This window comes from Acanthaster planci, linkage group LG17, assembly GCF_054643075.1.
Source record: "Acanthaster planci isolate LZ-2023a linkage group LG17, COTS_SCS, whole genome shotgun sequence".
NCBI lineage: Eukaryota > Metazoa > Echinodermata > Asteroidea > Valvatida > Acanthasteridae > Acanthaster > Acanthaster planci.
Window position 1 is genome coordinate 5,445,508 of NC_141793.1, and position 21,538 is coordinate 5,467,045.

At 40.9% G+C, this 21,538-nt stretch overlaps 1 protein-coding gene across 6 annotated transcripts in view; it reads left to right on the forward strand.

The window, feature by feature from the left end:
• Positions 1–756: 756 nt before the first annotated feature.
• The window catches only part of LOC110989244 (uncharacterized), a 119,522-nt gene continuing 98,740 nt past the window's right edge, over positions 757–21,538 (forward strand). For 4 of the 6 annotated variants that reach the window (XM_087147999.1, XM_087148004.1, XM_087148000.1 and 1 more), the window contains exons 1-19: positions 757–924; positions 2,230–2,370; positions 6,396–6,442; positions 6,845–6,943; positions 8,650–8,727; positions 9,993–10,173; positions 10,680–10,816; positions 11,098–11,565; positions 12,116–12,241; positions 12,852–12,960; positions 13,896–14,156; positions 15,453–15,669; positions 16,597–16,981; positions 17,695–17,825; positions 18,382–18,491; positions 19,110–19,156; positions 19,899–20,136; positions 20,821–20,867; positions 21,062–21,127. In XM_087147999.1, coding sequence (XP_087004125.1) covers positions 869–924; positions 2,230–2,370; positions 6,396–6,442; positions 6,845–6,943; positions 8,650–8,727; positions 9,993–10,173; positions 10,680–10,816; positions 11,098–11,565; positions 12,116–12,241; positions 12,852–12,960; positions 13,896–14,156; positions 15,453–15,669; positions 16,597–16,981; positions 17,695–17,825; positions 18,382–18,491; positions 19,110–19,156; positions 19,899–20,136; positions 20,821–20,867; positions 21,062–21,127 — 2,944 coding nt within the window. In that variant the 5' untranslated portion in view covers positions 757–868. Of the gene's footprint in view, positions 925–2,229; positions 2,371–4,363; positions 4,475–6,395; positions 6,443–6,666; positions 6,739–6,844; positions 6,944–8,649; positions 8,728–9,992; positions 10,174–10,679; positions 10,817–11,097; positions 11,566–12,115; positions 12,242–12,851; positions 12,961–13,895; positions 14,157–15,452; positions 15,670–16,596; positions 16,982–17,694; positions 17,826–18,381; positions 18,492–19,109; positions 19,157–19,898; positions 20,137–20,820; positions 20,868–21,061; positions 21,128–21,538 lie in introns of those variants that run through there. The other 2 variants (XM_087148002.1, XM_087148003.1) reach the window with 2 other exon arrangements.

Here is a 21,538-nt window from a genome sequence, read left to right on the forward strand (position 1 = left end):
TCCTGCTCCTCTGCTATTGGTATTCACACATTCGCCGATACAAAAGCCAGTTTTATCAGAAATAATTACACACTTTACTCTGTTCTCGCTGATGCATGCTGGAAGCTGGAGGATAGAGAATAATTAAATCGAATGATAATGAAGCAGTGTGGTGCATTTTTTTTCCAATTGATTTGTTTTAATGATTTTCTACTTGCCTCGTGTAAACTCGAGCCTCACTTTGTTATCTCTCTTTCTTCGATGACGAATGACGTGAAATCAATTGTGAATGCATATTTCTGTTTATGCAAGCGCAGCAACTTCCAGTGTCATTTCCACCGTCAGAGTCTGAAAGGATAAACAGGGGATAGATTAATGATTTAGGGAGACGCAGAGTGGCAACTGCTGTCTCACTGTCTACCCCCAGCAGTGTTTAATGCAGCCAATGATTACCGTTCTTTCAATTCAAACTTGATGGAAGCTGCAAGCGCAGCAACTTCCAGCGTCACTTCCACCGTCAAAGTCCGACAGGATAAACAAGGGATAGATTAATGATTTAGGGAGACGCAGAGTGGCAACTGCTGTCTCACTGTCTACCCCTAGCAGTGTTTAATGCAGCCAATGATTACCATTCTTTCAATTCAAACTGATGGAAGGACCAATCGAGTTATGCCTTTTGGCATTACTGCCACACCCATACTTGTTAATGCACTCATCTTCACTGGTCGATCCAGTACAAAATACGCAGCCAGTCTCCCAGCATTGAGTATACCCACGTCGGTGAGAAAAGGACCGTCTGAAGTTCCCCGCTTGTCTCCAGCCTAAGTACGCTATCTTCAAATTTGGAGGAAAGAGAGAGATTGCGAACCAGCCTACCGGTGCCTTTACCATGGCACGCATCTTCTGGATTTGCATCGCTCTGCTTTTTGTCGTTTCACATCCAAGGTAAGGGTTTACTGTCTTCGAGGATTTAGGAGCTGCTGAGGTTTAATCTTTGTCCAGTGAAACAGCAGTAAAGTACTGTAACTGGCGCCCAAGTGGTGGCCTGAAGTGGTATGTAATTATGTCTAAGTTTCGTCAGTTTGTATAGGATATGAGTTTCTTTCAGTTTCACAATTCCGATGGCAGTCCTGCACGGTTACCGTTAAATGCTGCACGTGTATTTATTTCATTTGCAAAAGCAGTTGATTTGACTAAATTGGTTGAGTTATGTCTGACTTGGATCTGAGCTCGATTTGTGCTCATATTTGTGTTGCATGCAAGGGAGCTCCTGTGACTGCAATCATTTCACTGATTTGCTAAAAACAACACAAAGAAGAAATAAACAAAACACAAAAGGCTTTCACTGGGACCGAATAACCTTCATTTTTTTGTGTTGCGATAATAAGCTGACATTATCTTTTAGACGAAATGCAGCGCAAACGTAAGTCATGTTCGTAAACCGACCGTCAATTTAATGTTCAATTACGATACATGTTCTTTTTATCCAACTCAAAATGCACCATTAGGGGTAATTATTATGACATTTCTTTGAAATTTAATACTTTAATAAATACAGAAATAACAAGGAAAAATTCGAAATTTCTAATTTTTCTGAAACAAATTTTTCAGAGTCCAAGAAAAATAGGAGTTTCTGCTTATCACCAGTAGAAACATAGGTAGACAGTAAAAGTGATCACCGTTGCTAGAAGTTGCCCAACTAATGATAACTTTTTGCAACGGTATAAGCCTAAGCACTTTATTTGGATTGCACATACATGTACAAGTACTCGTAATGTGGTACGCGCACCCTGGGTGGGTCTGCCTAAAGCAACAGATGAGCCAGTCTGGTATCGAACACCAGTGTGCAAGAAATAATAGTGTCAGTGGCGTCGCTGGGATTTACTAGGGGCACAAGCATCTAATGGGGGGCACAAGCTTTCAGTGGTGTGGCTTTTGGGTGCAAGCTTTTGTTAGCCTTGTTCAGTATCCATTCATCCGGTTTTTAGTGAGGAGGACTGAGGGGCCACTGGGAATTTGTGGGGGGCACCCCCCGTGGCTACGTCACTGGTAAGTATACGAGAAGCCTTACAATAACGCGCGCCGATCTCAAACGCACCGAGCGTGACTCCTCACGATGTGTTCTCAATTGCCTAGCCTTTTTTTTCAAACACTTAACTGGTTTGTGAAGATCGAATTCTTTATAGGCTACCACTCGATCTAGGGATAGACATGCATAGTTTGAATAACATTGTCTTTATAACCGTTTAGATGCAGTGCAATGCCGCAGGCGGAAATGTGCAGGGAACTTGAAAGGATCTTTTATCGAAGGGGTCTCTACAGAGTCCTCACGAACGTCTTTGAAGAAAGAACCATGCCGGCGGAACGACAAAGACCGAATTACATGGTGAGGTAAGAGACTATAAACTCCGGTGTGGACTCGTTTGGCGCGGTTGCATCCGTTACTTCACATTTTCAGGCAAGCTTTAATCTTTTGCCCCAAAACTGTGCACATGGTAAAACTAACCACATTTAGTGGAAAGTGGCGCGAATAGTAAAACCGCACAATAGCTCGAAACCTTATAGGCCCGGCTATGCGTACGATCAAACAAGCATTTTCAGGCGAGCATTAAGACGATTTCACAGTTATGATATCACAGTTATGATATCGTCAGGTAACCTATATAAGAGTGTCTTACAAATTAACATGTTTCTTGAGTGTGACTTATTGTTGTTGTAAGTGGCTAATATAATCTGAGTCAGAATAGTGTCCTCTTTCGTATCGCTCCAAGAAACCATTTCCATCACAAATGACTGAGCACAAAGAGGTTTAATGGACCGTGTCAGAAATGGCTTGGCACTAGATGAATCACAGGTTTCCACAGTGTGAAGCATTAAGTACTCTACCAAAATCGTTTATTCAGACGACCAAAGTCAGGGGCTATTCTTGCCGCAGTCTCGCTAGCCCCAGTTATGATGTCTCCCTCTTTCTTTCAACGAGAACTTCTCCCCTTGTTCTCATCGCTTTTAAATGACCGTAATAATCGCCTCAAATTTCGTTCGACCGTAAGTCGCTGGCCAGTCCCAGAAAATTCCAAGCATGCATGAAGGCCTCCAAGTCACTCGGGTGAAAGTGCTGCGAACCAAGCTCGCCAAAGTCGCCACTTGTAATACGTGTATGTGAGGCCATTTGAGTGTGCTGGTGGCATGTACTCCGTGAGGGGTTACGGTGACATGTAGTGCGTCTTGAATTGTTTAGAACCGGCCAGATGACGGGCTCTCAATCAACAGTGTAAAGGCGCCTTACCATAATCTACGTCAGCACTTGTGCCAGGTGTTGCGTATCCGTCAAACGCTCCCGGCGCGATTTTGACGGCCGAACACAACACGTGCGTGTCATGTTAACGGCGTCGATTTTTGTGTCCTTGAATGTGAAATGCATGAACGCATCGTAGCCGTGTACACAACGCACCCACAAATACGTGCATATGGACAGGCGCCTTACAATTCAACAACCAAAAATAGAAGCCATTATTACTTTGGCAAAACGGTCGTGGACAGGTTGTACGCGCGTGTTCCATGTCTCTTCGATCAATAAGGTGTCGTGATTTGCCAAAGGCACGCGTGCGTCAAGCTGAATTGTGGGTGCAGTGCTACTGTATAGTTTCTCATCGGATTTACTCTAAAGGATTAGCTCAACCGTCTTATACGGTGCGTTCGATTAGCTTCCGTGAATACACTATTGTTACACGCAAGGGAAGCCTCGAAATGAGGCTAATCGAACGCGCTGCAGTGTATTTACCAAGGCACTCTGGGAAAAAGGTGAAGTCCCCGCCAGTTTGGCTTACATGTGTAAGCTAATCAAACGCACCCATGGTGTAATTCAACCACCATTACTGCGGTGGCACAACGCTCGTGGACAGGTGGTACGCGCGCGTTACATGCCTCTTCGACCAATGGGGTTTCGTGATTTGCCAAATGTACGCGCACGTCAAGCTGAAGAATGTGGCGTTATGGCGTTTAACGGCGGGTTAGTCAATAGGCCAAAGCTCATTTTAGACTATATAATTAAGCGTTCTAGAGTCGAGTCGGGTCGACCCAATGTAATTTTGGGTTCAGCCCATGAAAAGAGCGACTTCTCAGTGAAACAAGGTGTCGCTCCGCTGAGTGTCGATCCCACGCCTGATAGCATGCCGTGTGGCTCCTGTTTCAGACGTCGAACTTTTGCCGCGCTTAATTCAAAAGTTGGTTCAGTGAGATCTGGAACACCTGTCTGAAACGGGGGTTAGGTATGATGAATAGTGAGTAAATCGGAGCATTGTGCTTTCTCCCGTAAACATGCACGCAGAGTCACGGTGGGCACGCCGGGATGTACTGTAGCCGAAGTACAAAAGTATACGTATAAACTTGCACTGGTCCAGTAAAGAAAGATGGCGGCCTCCATACGTCGCGACCAAGTTTCGTTTTTCTTCGTGAATCTGGAGGCGTATTCGGTGTTTCTCTCACACAGTGGCAGGTCTTAGAGTCTTTAAAATTTGATAAGACCACATTTAAGTCTTTTAATAGAGGATATGTTCAAGTTGTTCACGCTTTTGTTGAAGCTAGTTGTATGTGTCGACGCTAAATAGCGTGACTGGTACATATAAATTGGCACAGCGCCACCATGTGAGCCCTAATATAGTGCTCATAGTACCCAATTCAGAAAAATATACCATTTACGCGGGCAGGTAGCTACGAGGCTCTACATATGCCATCCAACTTGTTGAGATCCTGATTTTTTTTCTCGGGATCGAGACATAATACCGTCGTGAGCCCGCCGCCCGGTAACGATTTAAATGAAAACACGGTAAAAGTTGGATCGCAACATCCTGTGATAATTTATTGGGTGAATATTACATGCAACAAGTCTTTTTATTTCATTGTTTCCACTGTAAATTGCGGAGGCATGAGCACCAGCACTGCATGTGTGCTTAGTATATTTCTTCCATCACGTGCCCATTGACAAGTAATGTCATTTTTCCACTTTCACGATATAGTCAACCCATGGTAAATAATCTCAGGGTTTTGTTATCCAACTTTTGCGATGTCACCATCCGGTGATTAATTATCTCAGGATGTCGACATCTATTAGCTGTGTGATGTCATCCCGAGAAAAAAAGTCAGGATCTCAAACAGTTAAAAGGCACTTTTAGAGTTCCGTAGAGCAAGCGATCATAAATTGGTCAGATTCTAGAATGGGTCATACAAACAAAATGGCAGCTTCAACGAGTGCACGTGTACTCACAGTTCTTGGGGTACACATGGCGCACTTCTAACTTTCCTCTCGCAGCTTTTGCTAAGGCTTTTCATTGAAAAACTCTTCTGGTTAAGTACTGGTACTTATTATGATCTTATCCCTCATAACAGGGTTAGCCTTCATAGTATTGAACATTTGTGGACAATTTCAGTGTTCTGAAATTTCGTCTGAAATCCAAAAATATCAGCGTCTGGAAATTGGGCTCGAGTTCAGCTGAGTGTTCTCTAGTCTAATGTAGAGCACTTGAAAAATCTCAGAAAATGCCACATACCTACATAGCCTAAACATTTCCAAAACTCTTTAAAGTTAATAAATTCTTTTAAAGCATCATTCCTTCTGTTCACCTAGACCTAGGGGGCCTACCTACAGTATCTACAAGCTTGTCAGAAACTTATTTTCATAATTGTAAGCTTATTGTAATAGCGTTCATTTCGCGTGTCAGGAAAAATTCTAAAAATCCATTGCTAATAAAATTTTGTAAGAACTTTTTAGCAGATACACAAAATTGAGATTTATGAATCAGGATAATGGGAGTTTGATGAAGTTTTACCGACTGAAATTTGAGGTAAAAATATTGCTCCAGTAAGACACTACATGTACATGCGAAAAATGAAAGTGCGCCACGTTAGGGGCCGTGTCATATAATAGGGTACATGAACTATAACATAATTGGATTCTACAAATTCTCGCAGTTGGCGTGACGTCATTATGGACGTTTAACACACAGCAAAGGGGCAAATTTACCCTTCATGTTATTCAGTAATGTACAGAAGTTCCCGGATGTCCAACCATGAGAATCGCCTTCATTAACATTAGACCTTTTTATTGGACATCGTCAGGTGATAGTAGAGTCCAAGTATCTCCCATAGGCTTTCCATCCCCTTAATTCATTTCACTCACAATAGCTTGTACCCCAAATCCTCCAAAATCACCTCCAAAACAGTCCTTAATTAAACTGTGTAATGTGCCCGGCTTAGGATCAAATGAGAATCGGAGCTTCCAATACTGATAAGGTTTACTCACATTTGGGAAGAAAAGAAAAATTTCCCCTTCAAATTGAAAGCATGCCCATATGTTTTACAGTGTCAAAACCCCGCTAATTTCAATGTCAATTAGTATTTCATTTTTTTTTCTTTGATAGGTGGGTGTGCTGTGAGGATAAGCATCTCCCCAATTATTGTGGAATGCGTAAGTTGTCAACAACTTTTCTGCTCAACACTGAACACAAATCTATGGCGCTGCTTACCGCAAGCGAAAAATCGGCGCTTACTGTAGCAGAAAATTCTGTGTTTACCACGAACGTATTTCATGGGTTAGCGAGGAATTTGGCCTGTGCGCATGCGTACATCCCGCAACTAACGTGACTAAGGATTCTGTGCTTAAAGGGTTAGCGCAGAATTTTTCTGCTTGCGCGGTTAACGAAGAATGGAGATCGTAAGTGTGGAATTTTGCAGTAAGCAGTGCCGCCATGAAATTGGGCCCAGGTAAGGTTCCGTTACTGTTCCCAATATACTTCTCACTCTTCATATCTGTTTCTTTATGCAAGGAAGTGTGGAATGTAATACGTGTATTTGCTTTCTTGATTTGTAGCTTTTTGCAAACGCCTTTGTCCGACAAACAACGGAGTATGCAACTTGGAGGATAATGGGTGTGAAGGTCGTTTGGGGATCATGGAGAATTCAGGCAGTGGTAGGTTTTCTGTTTTAATTTGTATACTGGTATCCAAGAAATGTTGGCTTGCGTAATATCACAAGCCTGATGGCACCCTGCGTGGCCTGTCCTGAATTCTTATCAGGGAATTCATTGGAAGTTTCAGTGCAGATTTAGAGAATTTATTCTCCAATGATACCTGAAATCACAAGCCTCAATCAATCAAGCCTAGCTACCCAATGTATTATTATGGGCTTCTTTTGTGTTGGCACGGCTGCACACTTACAAATGTAGTTTCTTGCCAAATAAAAATTATAAGCTTACATGTTGTTTCTATTACTCATAATAATTTATATTTTATTTATTATATTTACTTCTAAAGTGTGCAATAAACTTGGCAAAGCTTTCCTCAAAATATTGGGAAAAATGGTTAGAAATAGCACTCTGACGTATGTAGAAGGCATAATTTTCTGAGGCCTTTTTATTGTTAAATTGCTTGTTGAATAGACCGATTTGCCGACACCACTGCTGTGGTGTCCCCACCACTCAGACGCACGCATTCCTAAGCTTGATGAGTGCTTGATTTTGGTTAGCAGTTCGCTCCCATTGGCTGATGAGAAAGTGCCTCTCAATGTGCCTCTCTTTTGTTCACGCGCGTGGGGACACCACAGTAATGACTTCCGATTCTTGTCACCATATCGGTCTATACGTAGATCTTGAACAGAAGTACCCCCTCATTGGTTGAAAAGAGCCATGTTGGACTGGAGGGTTCATGTTTTTGGGATTGATACGACTGTTACACATGCCTTTAGTAGTCATTGGTGAACTAGCAAAGTGTGGTTTGGACCAAAGGAGCCTCATGCTAGGAAAATTGCGCCCTCTCATGATCTAACTCGGGGCTCATAACATAATGTCATGTTTTGTATACATACATACATGTATGCACTGTCCTGTTGCAGTGAGGTGAGACGCAATGTAAAGTGCACATGTAAATAAAGCTTATCATTATATTTAAGTCTATCCGCTCCGAGCGGAACGAATGATGGCGTATTTGAGGCGTGCAAGTACATGTATGCGCATTTGACCTGGAGCATGCTGAATACCACCTGTTACCACCTGTCTTTCTTTAGCCGATTGAGGGTGCACTTCAGCTCGGGGTGGATCACTTACTAGTTGTATGGTTGAACTCAGTTCAGCTAAATCCCGAAAAGTTTCCTTTCTTGTTTTACATTTTAAACAGAAGTGTGTTATAAGATACATATTGCAAGAGTTAGTTTACTCATGTGCATCAATGCCCCCTCAGGCCTGTGAGTGACTAGTAGATGGGCCTACATATTTCCCCGTGGCCTTTCAGCCTTGGAAAACAAGATCCTCTTCTAGTCGCTCACAATCCCTTGGAATGCATAGGCATGCACTAGTGACCTATTTGCCAGTCCATACATGTATGTGTATAATTGCTATTTCAGCCAAAGTGGCTGAAATGGATCTTAAAATGACAGTGCCCAACACAGGTTTTGAGTTTTCAAATTTTAGAACTTTTTGTAGTATAGATGAAAATGAAGAGAATGGCATCAGGCCTGAAGCTTTGCCATTGATATTTGGCACAGGGGCACATGTTGATGATTGTGAAGTTGGCATTCTACCCGTGCAAGCTGTTGTGCGTAAATTTCAGAGTTGCTAATACAATAAAAATCAACATTCAAACCAGGAGCAATGGGTCGTGCCTCTTTCTTTCCCACTTGCAGACCATGTAGACAAGAGAAGTAACATGCATCATTATCTTGAACCATCTCTTGAGCCTTTTGCTGACGGGATTCCAGATGGTAGGTTGACTTAAAGTTGGCCCCTTAATATTTTTTTGCTTGAGAACTACAATCTCTCTTGCCACTAAAGGGTTACAAAGGTTTTATGCATTTGACATAAATCAGTATAATAATATCAAGCACAAGTTTTTTTGTTACCCGATGTATATTCATAAACACTGTATACTCAGTTTTCATTTGAGAGCTTGCCAAAAAATTCACAAGCTTACTCTGGTGGGACTCGAACCCACTCGAAACTAACATCCCTGCAAAGTACACCTTGAAAAAGCTGTCTTCCCTTTTTTCCCCTGAACCAACACATTCCCACCCCACTGCTGAGGATTGTGTCCACTAAAAAACTCTCCAAGCAATGTTTACAATATACATTTGCTTAGAATATTACAGACTTTTTAAAATTTACACTCAATCACTCAATATTGCAATTTATAAGTAATAACAGTCAGATTTGCACCTCTAAAAATATTGAAGCAATCACCAAAAAATAGGCCAGAGTTTCACAAAACACAATGTTTCTTTCAGAGCATGCTGTATAGATTTTGATTGTTCACTTTACATGGTCCTTATAAAGTGGACTTTCTGAAGATCTTAAACAATGGACTGCAGAAAATGGATCTAAAACTATCCATTGCTTTGAGAGCTTCCCACCTCCACCTAGTCTAATTCCAATGATCATGTACAATGTTAGAACTTGAAAAAGTCATGAAGTGCTGAAGCAATGGGCGTTCTACAGCTCTCCTCTCCAAAATCATATAGTTTTGCTATGATCTTTAAGGGCTCCATCAATTGCTAGGATGTTTGGCTCAGAGCCAGACTTCAGGTCCAGGGAAAATTAGTCCAATTAGGTCAGCTAAATACAGACTTCAAAATATGAAGTGTATATAAACTTTTATCAAGTATTGTTTACATTCAAATGTTCATATAAGATGGTGTAAATCACACTCTGACAAGTGTGTCTTCATTCTTTCATCTTGAACCCTATTGGTCGATTTATACATTATCCGTCATGAGTCAACGAGCGTGGTGATAAGAACTCATTGTCAATAATTTGACCATAGTTACACAACTCATGTTTAACTAATAAAATATGCGAAGCAAGTAAGTTAAAAAAAAGTGGAACAGTTACATCTCCTTTTGGCTAAATTTTATTATAATATTTTACCACATCGTTTACCGAGTACATTTTTACCATTCATTCTGTGCGTAAATGTTATCTCTAGAGCAAGGTGAGTTACACGGTAACCCATGTTATTGAACTTTTGCTCTAGGAGTGTGCACGTTCAGTGGTGGCTCCATCAGGACATTTGATGGCCTTACATACAACTACCCTCTCAGGTGTCGAAGCATTATGGCGTTCTTCAAAGCCGAAAATCAGTTCACTGTCGACATTGTTCCCAAGTATGAGTGCAACGATATCAACCATGAGTGCAAAAGCGCCGTAAACATCACGTAAGCAATACAGGATATCCACAGGATATCAATCTTACAAGAGGTGGTCAGGAGTGATCAATAAAAAACTTAAAATTCAAGCCTAATGCTTCTAGGAGAGAAGCACTAAAAAGTATATGGTTCAGCGATACATGAAACAACAAAAGAAATTCATTGTTTCTACTTGTAGCTGATGTTAAATGGTAGACTGTGCTCTCAGTCATTTGACCTCATGAGTATTAGTACAATACTTTCAGCCAATCATGTATCCTGATGCACTTGCTGTGATCTTGTTCACCAATGGGTATGTACGGGTACCCATACATTATATTTCATAATTAGGTTCTTTTTTTCTTTTTCTTTCTCTTTTTGTTACAAACATTTATATTTTACAAGGATTTATATTGATAAATCCTATTGCAAGGAATGGTTGCAAGACACTTCCGGCTCAGTGGTCTGTCAAACCAATTTAATTTGTCTTCGATCTTTCTTCAAGATCTTTGATCTTATCTATGGTCACTTTCCAGGAACAATGTCATGATGGTGGAGTTCCTTCCTGGGAGTGTGGTTCGTTACAATAACAGAGTTGTTATTCCACCGTATGGAAATGATGGCGTAATGATCTTCAAGAGAGGAACAGAAGTGGTCTTTGAAGCAGGAGACGGTAAGGAGAAAAAAGACTTTAGAAAACATTCTAAAGTCAAAAGTATAGTTTGGTTCGCTCGGGCATTTGTTTCTGAGAGGAATAATGAGCTATTGGAAAATGAATGCTAGCACATGGCATGATACAGCCAAAATATGTCATTTTTCTCTGTTACGCTAAATTTCCAAACAACATTGAAATATCAGCAAATGAATGCAAGAGTTGTGATCAACTGTGCTTCATATGTTATCGGTTGTAAGTGTTGTCAGTGCTTGATATTCTAACATTAAAATCTCATGCAGAAACCCGGGTGCTCTTTGATGGGAGCAACAGCGTATCCATCGCCGTAAATCGAATCTACCAAGCTGCTGATGAGGTGCATAGCCTTAAAGGCCTCTGTGGTAACTACGACAGCGACCCCAGAAATGACCTTGAAGACCTGTCCGTGGCCGACGTGGCTGCCAAGTACAGGTTCCCGGAGGGCCATTGCAAGCCGCAGGATGCCAAGTACCTGAATCCATTCGAAAACCTCAGCGACCTGCAGCAACAGGAGGTTCTCCAAGCCTGCAACGATTTCGCAGTTGACCCGATCTTCAAAGACTGCAGGGACAAGCTGGTGATAGAACCATTCTACTCCTCATGCTGGTTTTCACTGTCGCTTTGCATACTGGAAGGCTCGCGTTGTGACATTTGCAACATCTATGCCAAGTTATCGAAGGCATGTGCAAGACACGGTATAGCAGTTGAATGGAGGTCTGAGTCTTTCTGCCGTAAGTTATCCTGAAAACTTTGTCACCCTATAGAGGGGGCGAAATCCCCCCCTCCCCCAGCCCACTTTTTTCGTTGATATCGTCTCAATTTTTTCCCTGTGAAAGCCTTTTGTTCATTTTGAAACCATTTTTATGAAAGTCAGATATACCATTCCGGCAAAACCCTCATTTTTCCATGACAGGCCAGCTATAAAGTGTTCACCTTGCCCATTAATGTGCTATTAAAGTGCGCACAGGCTGACGGGCATGAACCCTGAACTATGTAAAATGACCAAGGCAACAGAACTCTTTGTCGGGCTGAATTGAAATTGGATACTCATAACAAATGTCTGTTAAAAAGGCAGCCAAAATGCTGGGGGGGGCAGAATGCGCCCAACCCTAGTTGAGATGTTCAGAAAAATACCCGTTTTCTGAGGATTTATATTTCAATGATTTATATTCTGTTTAGTTCGCTTTGGTGTGGCCAACGTAATATACGCTTTCGTAGGGATTATCTTTCCGATATTTACATTTCTGTATCAATTTGCTTTAAATTTGTTTTTAACCACAGACATTGAATGTGAAAATGGCATGAAGTATGTTGAGTGTGGTTCAGCATGCCCCCGCACCTGCGAAACTCTGTTTTATTCTGATGACTGTCCTGAGCCGTGTGTTCCTGGATGTCAGTGTCCTGAAGGTATGTTTGCTGTGAATGGCTCTGTGGAATGCCAGCAGAATTCGTACAGTTTGACAGGTGTGCTTATAAAGGCTTGCAAAAGCTTGTACCATACTCTTCTGCATCAAAGTATCATGTGACTGCTGGTTAACCGTTCATCATAATGGTGCATACAGTCACCATGATACATATATGTGCGTAATAACCCGTCTGTTTCACTGAGTGGGTGCCTTTTACACAACCCATTGACACAAATATCAATAACGTAGTAACCACAGTGGTGAAAAATGTGTCTGTTGAACGTCTGTCTTGAATACTGTATTTTTGATTGGCCCAGAAGGCTCACTTGACCAGGCAATGAAAATGCACATTACCCTAATGCTTGTGCATATGATAGACTTGTCTCCGCCCCACAGTCCAACCCATGATTCAGGAACTGCTAACCAGACTAGTTGAGTTCAATGGTACCTGTGCTATTTCCATGTATACAGAGATACACAGTTGTTAAATGATAAACTCCAATGGGAACAGTGAACTGGCATATGACACAATCATTCGTAGAAGGGTTGTAATGTTTTGTCAATTTCTTCAAGTCAGTATATCAAATGTATAATTTTTTGGCCCTACACAGGCACATTCCTGTTTGAGTCCCAGTGCATTCCGAAGCAAAGTTGCCCTTGCCGCCAGGCAGATGAAGACTTCCCAGCTGGTGCCATTATTAAAGACGGATGCAGGGACTGGTGAATAATACTGCTCTTTCTATCCCCTTTTAAACATGTTCGCTGCTGCGCATGATTAAACAAATGCTTGTTTTTACTTAATGTGTGCAAAACCAAAAACTGTCTGTTTTCATTATCCAAATATCTTGTTACAAATGACATTGTGATGGAAACAAAATTAAAATTAGACTTACTTTTAGGTCATTCTATAAATTTTGGGTCCAAAAGTGTGACATTTTTGTGTCTCTGTTACATCTGATCTTTGTTTTTTGACATGGAAATTCACCAAAATTGATTTCAAACTATTACTATTTGTTTGGCAGGTAATTTGCATCAATTCATCACTCTTGGAAATTAGAAAATGTGTTCTGAACTTACAAAATCATATGTCAGATATGACAGGGACGCCAAAACAATGGGACCCCTTATTTATAGAATGACCCTTTGGCAAACATCATACTTGTTGCTCATTTCATCAATAAAGGATGTTAGAAAGACTGTGCAAATTTAATTTGACCATCACAGACTTGAGAGAAATGACTCAGGACTTGACATTGGAAAAATTGTCTCGTGACTGGACTTGCAAAAAAAAGACTTGTAGCTTGACTTGACTTGTCTTGTAGAAAAGTGGCTTGTGATTTGACCAGGGGTGGATGCAGAACCAGTTTTTTATTAGGGAGGCAAAAGCTTTGGAATTTTGCCTTTTAGAGGGTTGAGGGTACAGTTAGGGCGTTTTTCATGCTTTTTAAAAGAAGAGAAAAAAACAGACCGAACACCTGCCTTGCATTATTTTTGAAAGCATTTTCTTGCTTGAGGGTGGACATAGCGCTCTTGCCCCTCCCCTGACTTGACTTGTAGACGTAACCTTCTTGTTTGCAACAATTGGAGATTCCAAGATGGGACGATGATTTGTAAATTCAAAAGCCTACTTCGTGATTGCTCCCCCTTCACATCAGCGTTTGCTTGGAGGGTATGCTCCACAACTGTACAACCCATGCCTGCCCAGCAACCTGTTCCATCTTGGGAGGCCACGCTTTCCGCACATTTGACGACAGACTCTTCGACTTTGACGGCACTTGTGAGTACGTGTTGGCGCAAAATCAGAACAGGAATGGCCCGCCCTTCAGCATCTTCATGGACAAGTCCAACTGCAGAGGCAAAAGTCTGGGCTGCGTTCCATTTGTCAGCGTTGTGACTCCGGATGGAACCACATATGGGTGAGTTACAGTGCACATGTTTTGCATTAAGACTACTCATGAGCAATGCCACTCCAAGCTGAGTTGTTCAGAAGAGTACATGTATTTGTCAAACTTTATGTTGACTTGCCATTGTGAAGGATCTGATAACTTTACAAAATTTTGTCCTGAACCACAATGCCTGGAGTTTAAACTTTTATGGCATGGCATTTTCATTTGTTGGAAAGCTGTTTCTACATGTATATACTTCAAAGAAGATGAATGCTAATATGCTTACTGAACCATTAGCATATAGTATTAGTCCTCAAAGAACTTGTCCAAGGCGCGGTATTATTTTCTGTCGAAATAAAGCTTTTAAAGTGACACGATACCACGCATATAGTCCTTAACAGAAGCTTGACTTTGCAATGCTTACCTTTGGTGCTCATTTGTTCAAGAATTGTGAGACATTTTTCAAAATGTTGTCAGTTTTTTGAAACTCTGAGACAGCGTTGTTGAGCAGTATTTGCTAGCTTGCCCACCTGTGGTTTCACATATGCTCAATCTCCACTATAAACCAGTTTGAGCCTTTGTGTCCGAATAACGTCATTCATCACTTCATATAGAATTCTGCCAGAATATACTCAAATACCTTCTCATACACACCTGAAATCCTTGCATGTTTACTTATCACCAATACCAAACGATTAAAAGTGGCAATCTAACTTGCAAATATAAATACTCAAGAAAATAGATGAATCCTGTTTTCAAAACAGCAGGAATTTTATTTTTGTTCCCTTCAGTGCATCTTAACTATATCTAAATGTATATTACCAGAACATTTATGATTACAGGACATTCCCATGAAACGAAAATGGAGTTGGTGATGTACAAGATAGACATCAAAAGATTTTGAAGGAAACTGTACCAGCTTTTTACAGCCAACAAAATCGATCACTTTAATTGTGAATGGAATGAAAGAGATCAATATTTCATGTGCTGATGAGCTAGTATTTGACCTGAGTTTCAACATTTTTGAAAACTTATGATATTCAAGGCTGGATCCAGAACCAAATTGGGGCGGGGACAAAACTTGTTTAAGAGGGGCCCCCCCATTTTTTTTCATGCAACATTTCATAGCTCTTTTCCATTTGAGGTAACACTTTTTGGCTTTTCCACGCAATGTGAAGAAAAGGAAACAAAACAGACCTAAAAGTTCACCTTATTATTTTGCCAAAACAAAAAAGAAGTTGTCTCCTTTTGGCCTGGCCCCCCACCCCCATCGTATCTGCCCTTGATGCTATGTTCATTTCAATTTTGGTCACTCTTTCAATTCAGACTACAGGTGGAGGGTGCAGTGTTTGTATCTAGAGCCAGTGGACCTACCCAGGAGTTGAAGCTACCATACACAAAGGTGGCTGGCGACAGTACCATCACAGTCAGCCGGGTTTCGTCCCTAGTCACTCGCGTGGTGCTGCCACAGCTGGGCATTGAGCTGTTGTGGAGCAGCGATAACCGCATCTATCTCTCAGTGACAGAGAACATGCTTGGCAAGGTGATAATTAATTCTATCCCCCTGAAACTTATGAGGGCTGCTTATGCAGTACCCCAGGGGCCAATTTATTGAGCTGCTGAAGCACAAAATTTGCTTAAGCGCGAGAAAACCTTGCTTGATAAATCAGGTAACCAGCCAAAATTCCATGTGATGTATATTATTTTGGAATCTCGTCTTTTGGTTTGCATGACAAACAGATAGAGTTTGAGGTGGTAACTGTTGTTTTTTAAGCAAGGGTTTTTCATGCCTAGGCAAATTTTGTGCTTAAGCAGCTCTATGAAATTGGCCCCAGATAGTTCCAATATTTCAGTGTTAATAGAATCTTATGCTAAGCTTTAGTGTCCATATAAACATAAAGATTCAGCATTGCTTAACAGTTTTCAATGATATGCAGTCACATGGAAAATTCTATCGCAGTTGACACATATACTGAAGCACACAGTCGGCAAAGTTTAGTCACATTCAATTTTGCCAACTATATAAAAGTTGAGTCGCTAGTGTAGGTCCACACAACAAGCGCTAGCTTGCATGACGGATGTACAATGACGTCTTTCTGGCTTGAACATTGGATATTTGGTCTATTTTCTCAGCCCGACTAACATACTAAAATCCAATTGTCGACAACATAGGTGATCGCAAATGAAATGCATCAAAGCGAAGTTCTTAGTTTCAAGAAAAGGTACAACTGCCTCTAAGGCAGTTCATATGAAAATTTTTCTGAGTTTTTGGATGCTGTACTTTTCAATTCAAATATCACCATCTTCCATGACAGTCTGTTTTGACATTTTGCGTGCTGTCTGTAATTTCTTCTTTCCCTACAGAATACAACTGTATAACAAGGCTTCACAAAGAGTTGGATGTCTGTTTTGTACACAGTATACCCCAGGAATCATTGATTGTTCAACCTTTTTTGTCGGTACCGTTTAGATCCATGGCCTCTGTGGGTACTTCAACAGGGTTCTGAATGATGACTTCCAGCTGCCGTGTGGTTCCACGGTGGCTGTGGCCCAGAACTTTGTCGGCAGATGGATCTCCAACGCTCTCTGCAAGGAGAGAGAAACCAGGGACAGCTTCAGCTTCTGCGAAGCCGAGAACTCCTTTGAAAGAAGTGCCAAGGCGGCCTGCGAATTGCTAAAGATGGAACCGTTCCAACAGTGCAATACCAAGGTAGACGTCACCAGATACCTGAAGCAGTGCCTCTTGGACCGTTGCAATAACTTTGAAGGTGGCGAGTGTGTGTCTTTCGCCGCGTACGCCTTGGAATGCACCAAGATGGGTGAGATCATTGACTGGAGAAGCTCAGAGCTGTGCCGTAAGTTAATTTCTTGTACATGTTGAAAAACCTGTCACACAAGTGACAATTTAATTGAAATTGTGAACCATGGGCTTGTATTCTTTCTAATGAAAATTTAGTTCATCTGGCAATCCATAACAAGAAGCTGAATTGGTGCTTGCATACTGATTGTAAAGATGAACAAAGAAGTTGACTGGAGTGGGATTTGAACCTGCCACCACTGCATCACAGCAATGGTGCTCTACCAACTGGGCTACCAAAACCAATGTTTATAGTTTTGCCCTTTTGTCAGTATCTTTGTTCGAGGGTTCTGGTCGGAAGCAGTAATACCACCGTATAACTAGGGATCATGCCCACAGGATCATCCCACCATGAATTGTTAATGATGCCAAGAACATTAGCAGTGTTGCAAACCTTGATAGTGGCAAGCGGGGGAGTACCCAAGGTGGATACAGTATGTTTAACACAAGTCAAAAGCCACAACAGTGTCTTTTTTCATGATTATAAATTATTTTCTTAATTTTTCATCCATTCACATTACTTTTGAATTAATGGCCTGTCATTTTTATCCTACCCCAGTGTTAATCTTTGACTAGGCCATTTGCCCATACATTTTTCAATATTTTATGGCCACGACAGAATAGCAAAAATGCTACTTTGTAATGAAAGCAATTGTTGTTCAAGCAAGATGTTTCAAATTGTTTTGTTTATTATTTTGTGTGCCGCAACAGCCATCGAATGCCCCGACAAAATGGTGTACAAAGAATGCGGGTCCATGTGCAGGATGTCGTGTCGAGATCTGGAGAATGTTGAATCTTGCCAAGAGCAGTGCGTCCAAGGTTGCCAATGCCCTGAGAAAATGGTATACTCTCCATGAATAATTATGTACAAGTTATCAGACATCTTTGATTCGACTTGTGGGGTATAATTAAATGTGTTGGAAAAGTAGCCTGCTTGTATGGACCTGTGAAACTTTGTTATTTTGTTCTTGAATGAGATCTTAAGACCTTCCTTTTTTTGCTTCTTAACCTTAATTTACTCTCTCTGCACAGCATTACATTTCCATAGAAGTACCGGCACATAAATTGCATTACAACAATTTCATGGCACCCTCTTTCCTGGGATTAAAACAGATTGCCCAAAATGACGTTAGACAATTAATACATCTGCAACACCTATCATGCTTTTTCAAGAAATTTGGTGGTATTAAACGTAAAGTCTTCACTTGGTTTTCTTTGTTGCAATAAGTTGGAGAAGGAAAATTCTGTGACATTTTTATCTTATCACAAGAAAGTTGTGTTCACAAGAAAATTAAGATTTAGGCATGCTTTGAAAAGGTTTCTTTGTCCACTCTTTGACTGTGAGACTTGAACTCTCAAAGGCCAAATCACGCAACCTTGTTGTTTTCATGTTTGCAGGTATACAGTGATCAACTTGATGGATGCGTCTTGGAATCTGAGTGTCACTGTCACTTCCAAGGAAACGTTTACCAGCCTGGCAAAACATGGAAGAGCGTTTGCAATGCATGGTGAGTAAAAATCGTAATCCAATCACTACTAGTGCAGATAAGCACATCGGCTCAGATCAACACAGGTGGTCTTTCATGTGAAAATGAAATGGAAGTCACTAGAGCACCTACACATTTTATGATGTTCATGACTTTGTACTGGGATTTTCCTGATAATGTAGTCATCAAAGCCACTCCTGAGTTTTAGTTTTATAGAGCATACTATACCCTTTGCTTTAATGCATCACTCCACTTGGCATCCTGGTGAAAATGGACATTATGCAAGTGAAACGTGTTGATGGTTCCCATTGGTTTACATTTTGCATGATCTTTTCAGACGTCACTAACTCCAGAATGGCTCTGACAATTTCCATTTTGTTTTCATGGCGCAAGTCACATGTCAGGAGAAAAGACTGGGATAACTCAACTATCAAGAAAAATCAAAATCGAGAAATAGAAAAAGGTCAGAACGAAAATCGGTGCTCAAGATGCATCAGGCATGCTGGAACTCCTGAACTATGTTAGTCCTTCATGCAGCTACATTTTTGTTGTTTTTGTTTTCGAACAACAACCAGAAGTTTGATTTGTGATTTGGTCTCAGCTTCTGATATTTCCAAACTGTTGTCATTTCCTTGACAGTGTCTGCAAAAATGGAATTGTTGAGTGTACCAACAAAATATGTACAGGTATGTAAACACTGCTTTCGACGGGCCGTTATTAAAAGTTACAAGCAAACTCTGTCGTATGGTTATGCGGGTTGTTTTTTTCTGTCTACAACATACAGTATAGTGCAATTGAAAGTTGATACTGAATTAAGATGGGAAATTAAGATGAAAAGAATTCACTCTCTCATTCACAATCACATTTTACAAGGTGTGAAAATGTTTTCCTACATGTGAGAAAATCTGGGAAGATCTTTTCCCACTTGTGGGAAAATCTGTGAAAATCTTTTTCACACAAGCTTTTCATGATTTGGGAATGAAACAAATTCCCTGGGAAGAGGAAATGTTTGAAGAAAACTTTCCATTTCCAGGGTGACTTTCATTGTTGTGTACTTGACATTGTAACGGCACCATAATCAGACAAGAAGGACATTCCAGTTTCCATTGAGGAGTGCCTCCTAACATATCTTGTTTTTTCTGTAAAATCTAACAGATTTCAGGTGATGTCTAGCGTTTTTCAATTTCGGGGCATTGCTGAAAGATGGAATGCTTAATACTAATCCCTCCAACCAGCAATGCACGCTGAGCAAAATACAGAAATTGTGAAGAGAAATGTCAGCAATTTTTCCATTTCATTTGTACTTTTATGTTTAAAAAATGTATGAAATCAAATTGATAAAGGTATGATGGAATGCCTGAACTATCAAATAACTTCGATGGAGTGTGAACTGTTTGACCATTGTAACTTTTTCCCCCAAATCTACAGCTGCTGAGGAGCAGTGCTCAGGCGGCAAGGTTTATCTCGATTGCCAGGAGTGTCAGCGGGAATGCCGTAACATCCACCTGGCTTGCAATTCAAAGACCTGCACCCCAGGTTGTGCGTGTCCGGCAGGCACGGTTATCACCGATGAGGACACCTGCATGCCCGAGGAACAGTGCCCTTGCTACGAAAATGGGCATAGCTACCGGCCAGGCGAAACGTTTAAAAGGGACTGCAATTTATGGTACTGTCATGGCTCAGATTACTAGTTAGTGTAGCAGATAGCACAAAGCGTGAACCATGAATAGCGTCGGACGTTTGTGGATGCCAAAGTAGGACACTGGGTTTTGTGAATTTAAAGTAAACTTTTAGCCATTTTTGTGCCAAAGGATGTGTTTAACATGATCACGGCTCTCTGTGTACATAGGCCCAGCTGATGGGTTTAACACCAAGCTCACCTTGATTCACCTCCAGGCCAAAGTTTAAACATACCAATCCCCTTTTGTCTTATGCAGACAGAGTCCGTGGAGGCTGGCTTGGTGTTGAACATTAACTTACCTTCTGTGCATGCAAATTTTACTGTGTACGCTTGTCGAAGAGTGTTTCCAAACATGAGGTTGCAGTGAGAATTAAAAAAAATGCTGAGGTTAATGGTAATGCAGGAAAAAAACAGGCTACGTGCATGTTGATAGCATTGCGACAGTGATTGTATTGTCAGTACTTTGACATTGGTGTTTAAAGTCATCCGATTGGCTCCTAAATCTACCTCAGAACTGAAGACTTAAGAGCATCTCAGGCAAACGTTAAAAGAAAATAATACAATATCACATTAGTTAATAGTGACCCATGCTGGTATTACGCGTCCACACTATATCCATATGAGTCAATTTGTTTGTGAAATTACGGTCATTTTTTCCCTTACTTTCAGCATGTGTACACCCGCCGGTATTTTCTGCCACAACAGAATTTGTCCCGGTCAGTATTCATAAAGTATCAAAAGTGTAGGCGTACTGTAGAAATAAGGCAGTTGTTGAAATTGTGAATCTGTGCATCAGCCTTTAGTCATGTTAGTTCTGCACTATAAAGCTCAAAGTTTGCAGTAAGCAGCCTGAAATTACTGGCAGAAAAGTTCACATTTGATTGGTGTCAACACATTTTTTTTTGTGCAGCTACGTGCAGAGGATATGGAGATCCACATTACATAACATTTGATGGTAAACAGTACGAGTTCCAAGGTAAGACTTAATGATGAATGTGGACAATTTTTTTTCTGTTGTGCATTACAAATCCCTATTCCAGGCAGATGTATTGTTTTGAACGTTAGATGTCTTCAACGTGACATATATTCAAATTAGCCAACTGGCCCTTTTTTAGTAAAAATCTTAATCCCCAGGCAATGGATACAGAAAAATTTTGCAACAATTTTGGCGTCAATAGTATGAGGTCATTGATGAGAAAGTGCACTGAAAGGTCACTTAAAATAAAAAAATATCTCCTTTAAAGCGAAATCAGGCCAAAAGATTTGATGAAATTTAAGTGTACCTACCCAGAGTTGGATTGCACCCTCATTGGAAAACGAGAAATTTTTTGACACCTGTTGGCACAAGTGTGCAGACTGTACATCAAAGACAAATTGTTTGTGTGTG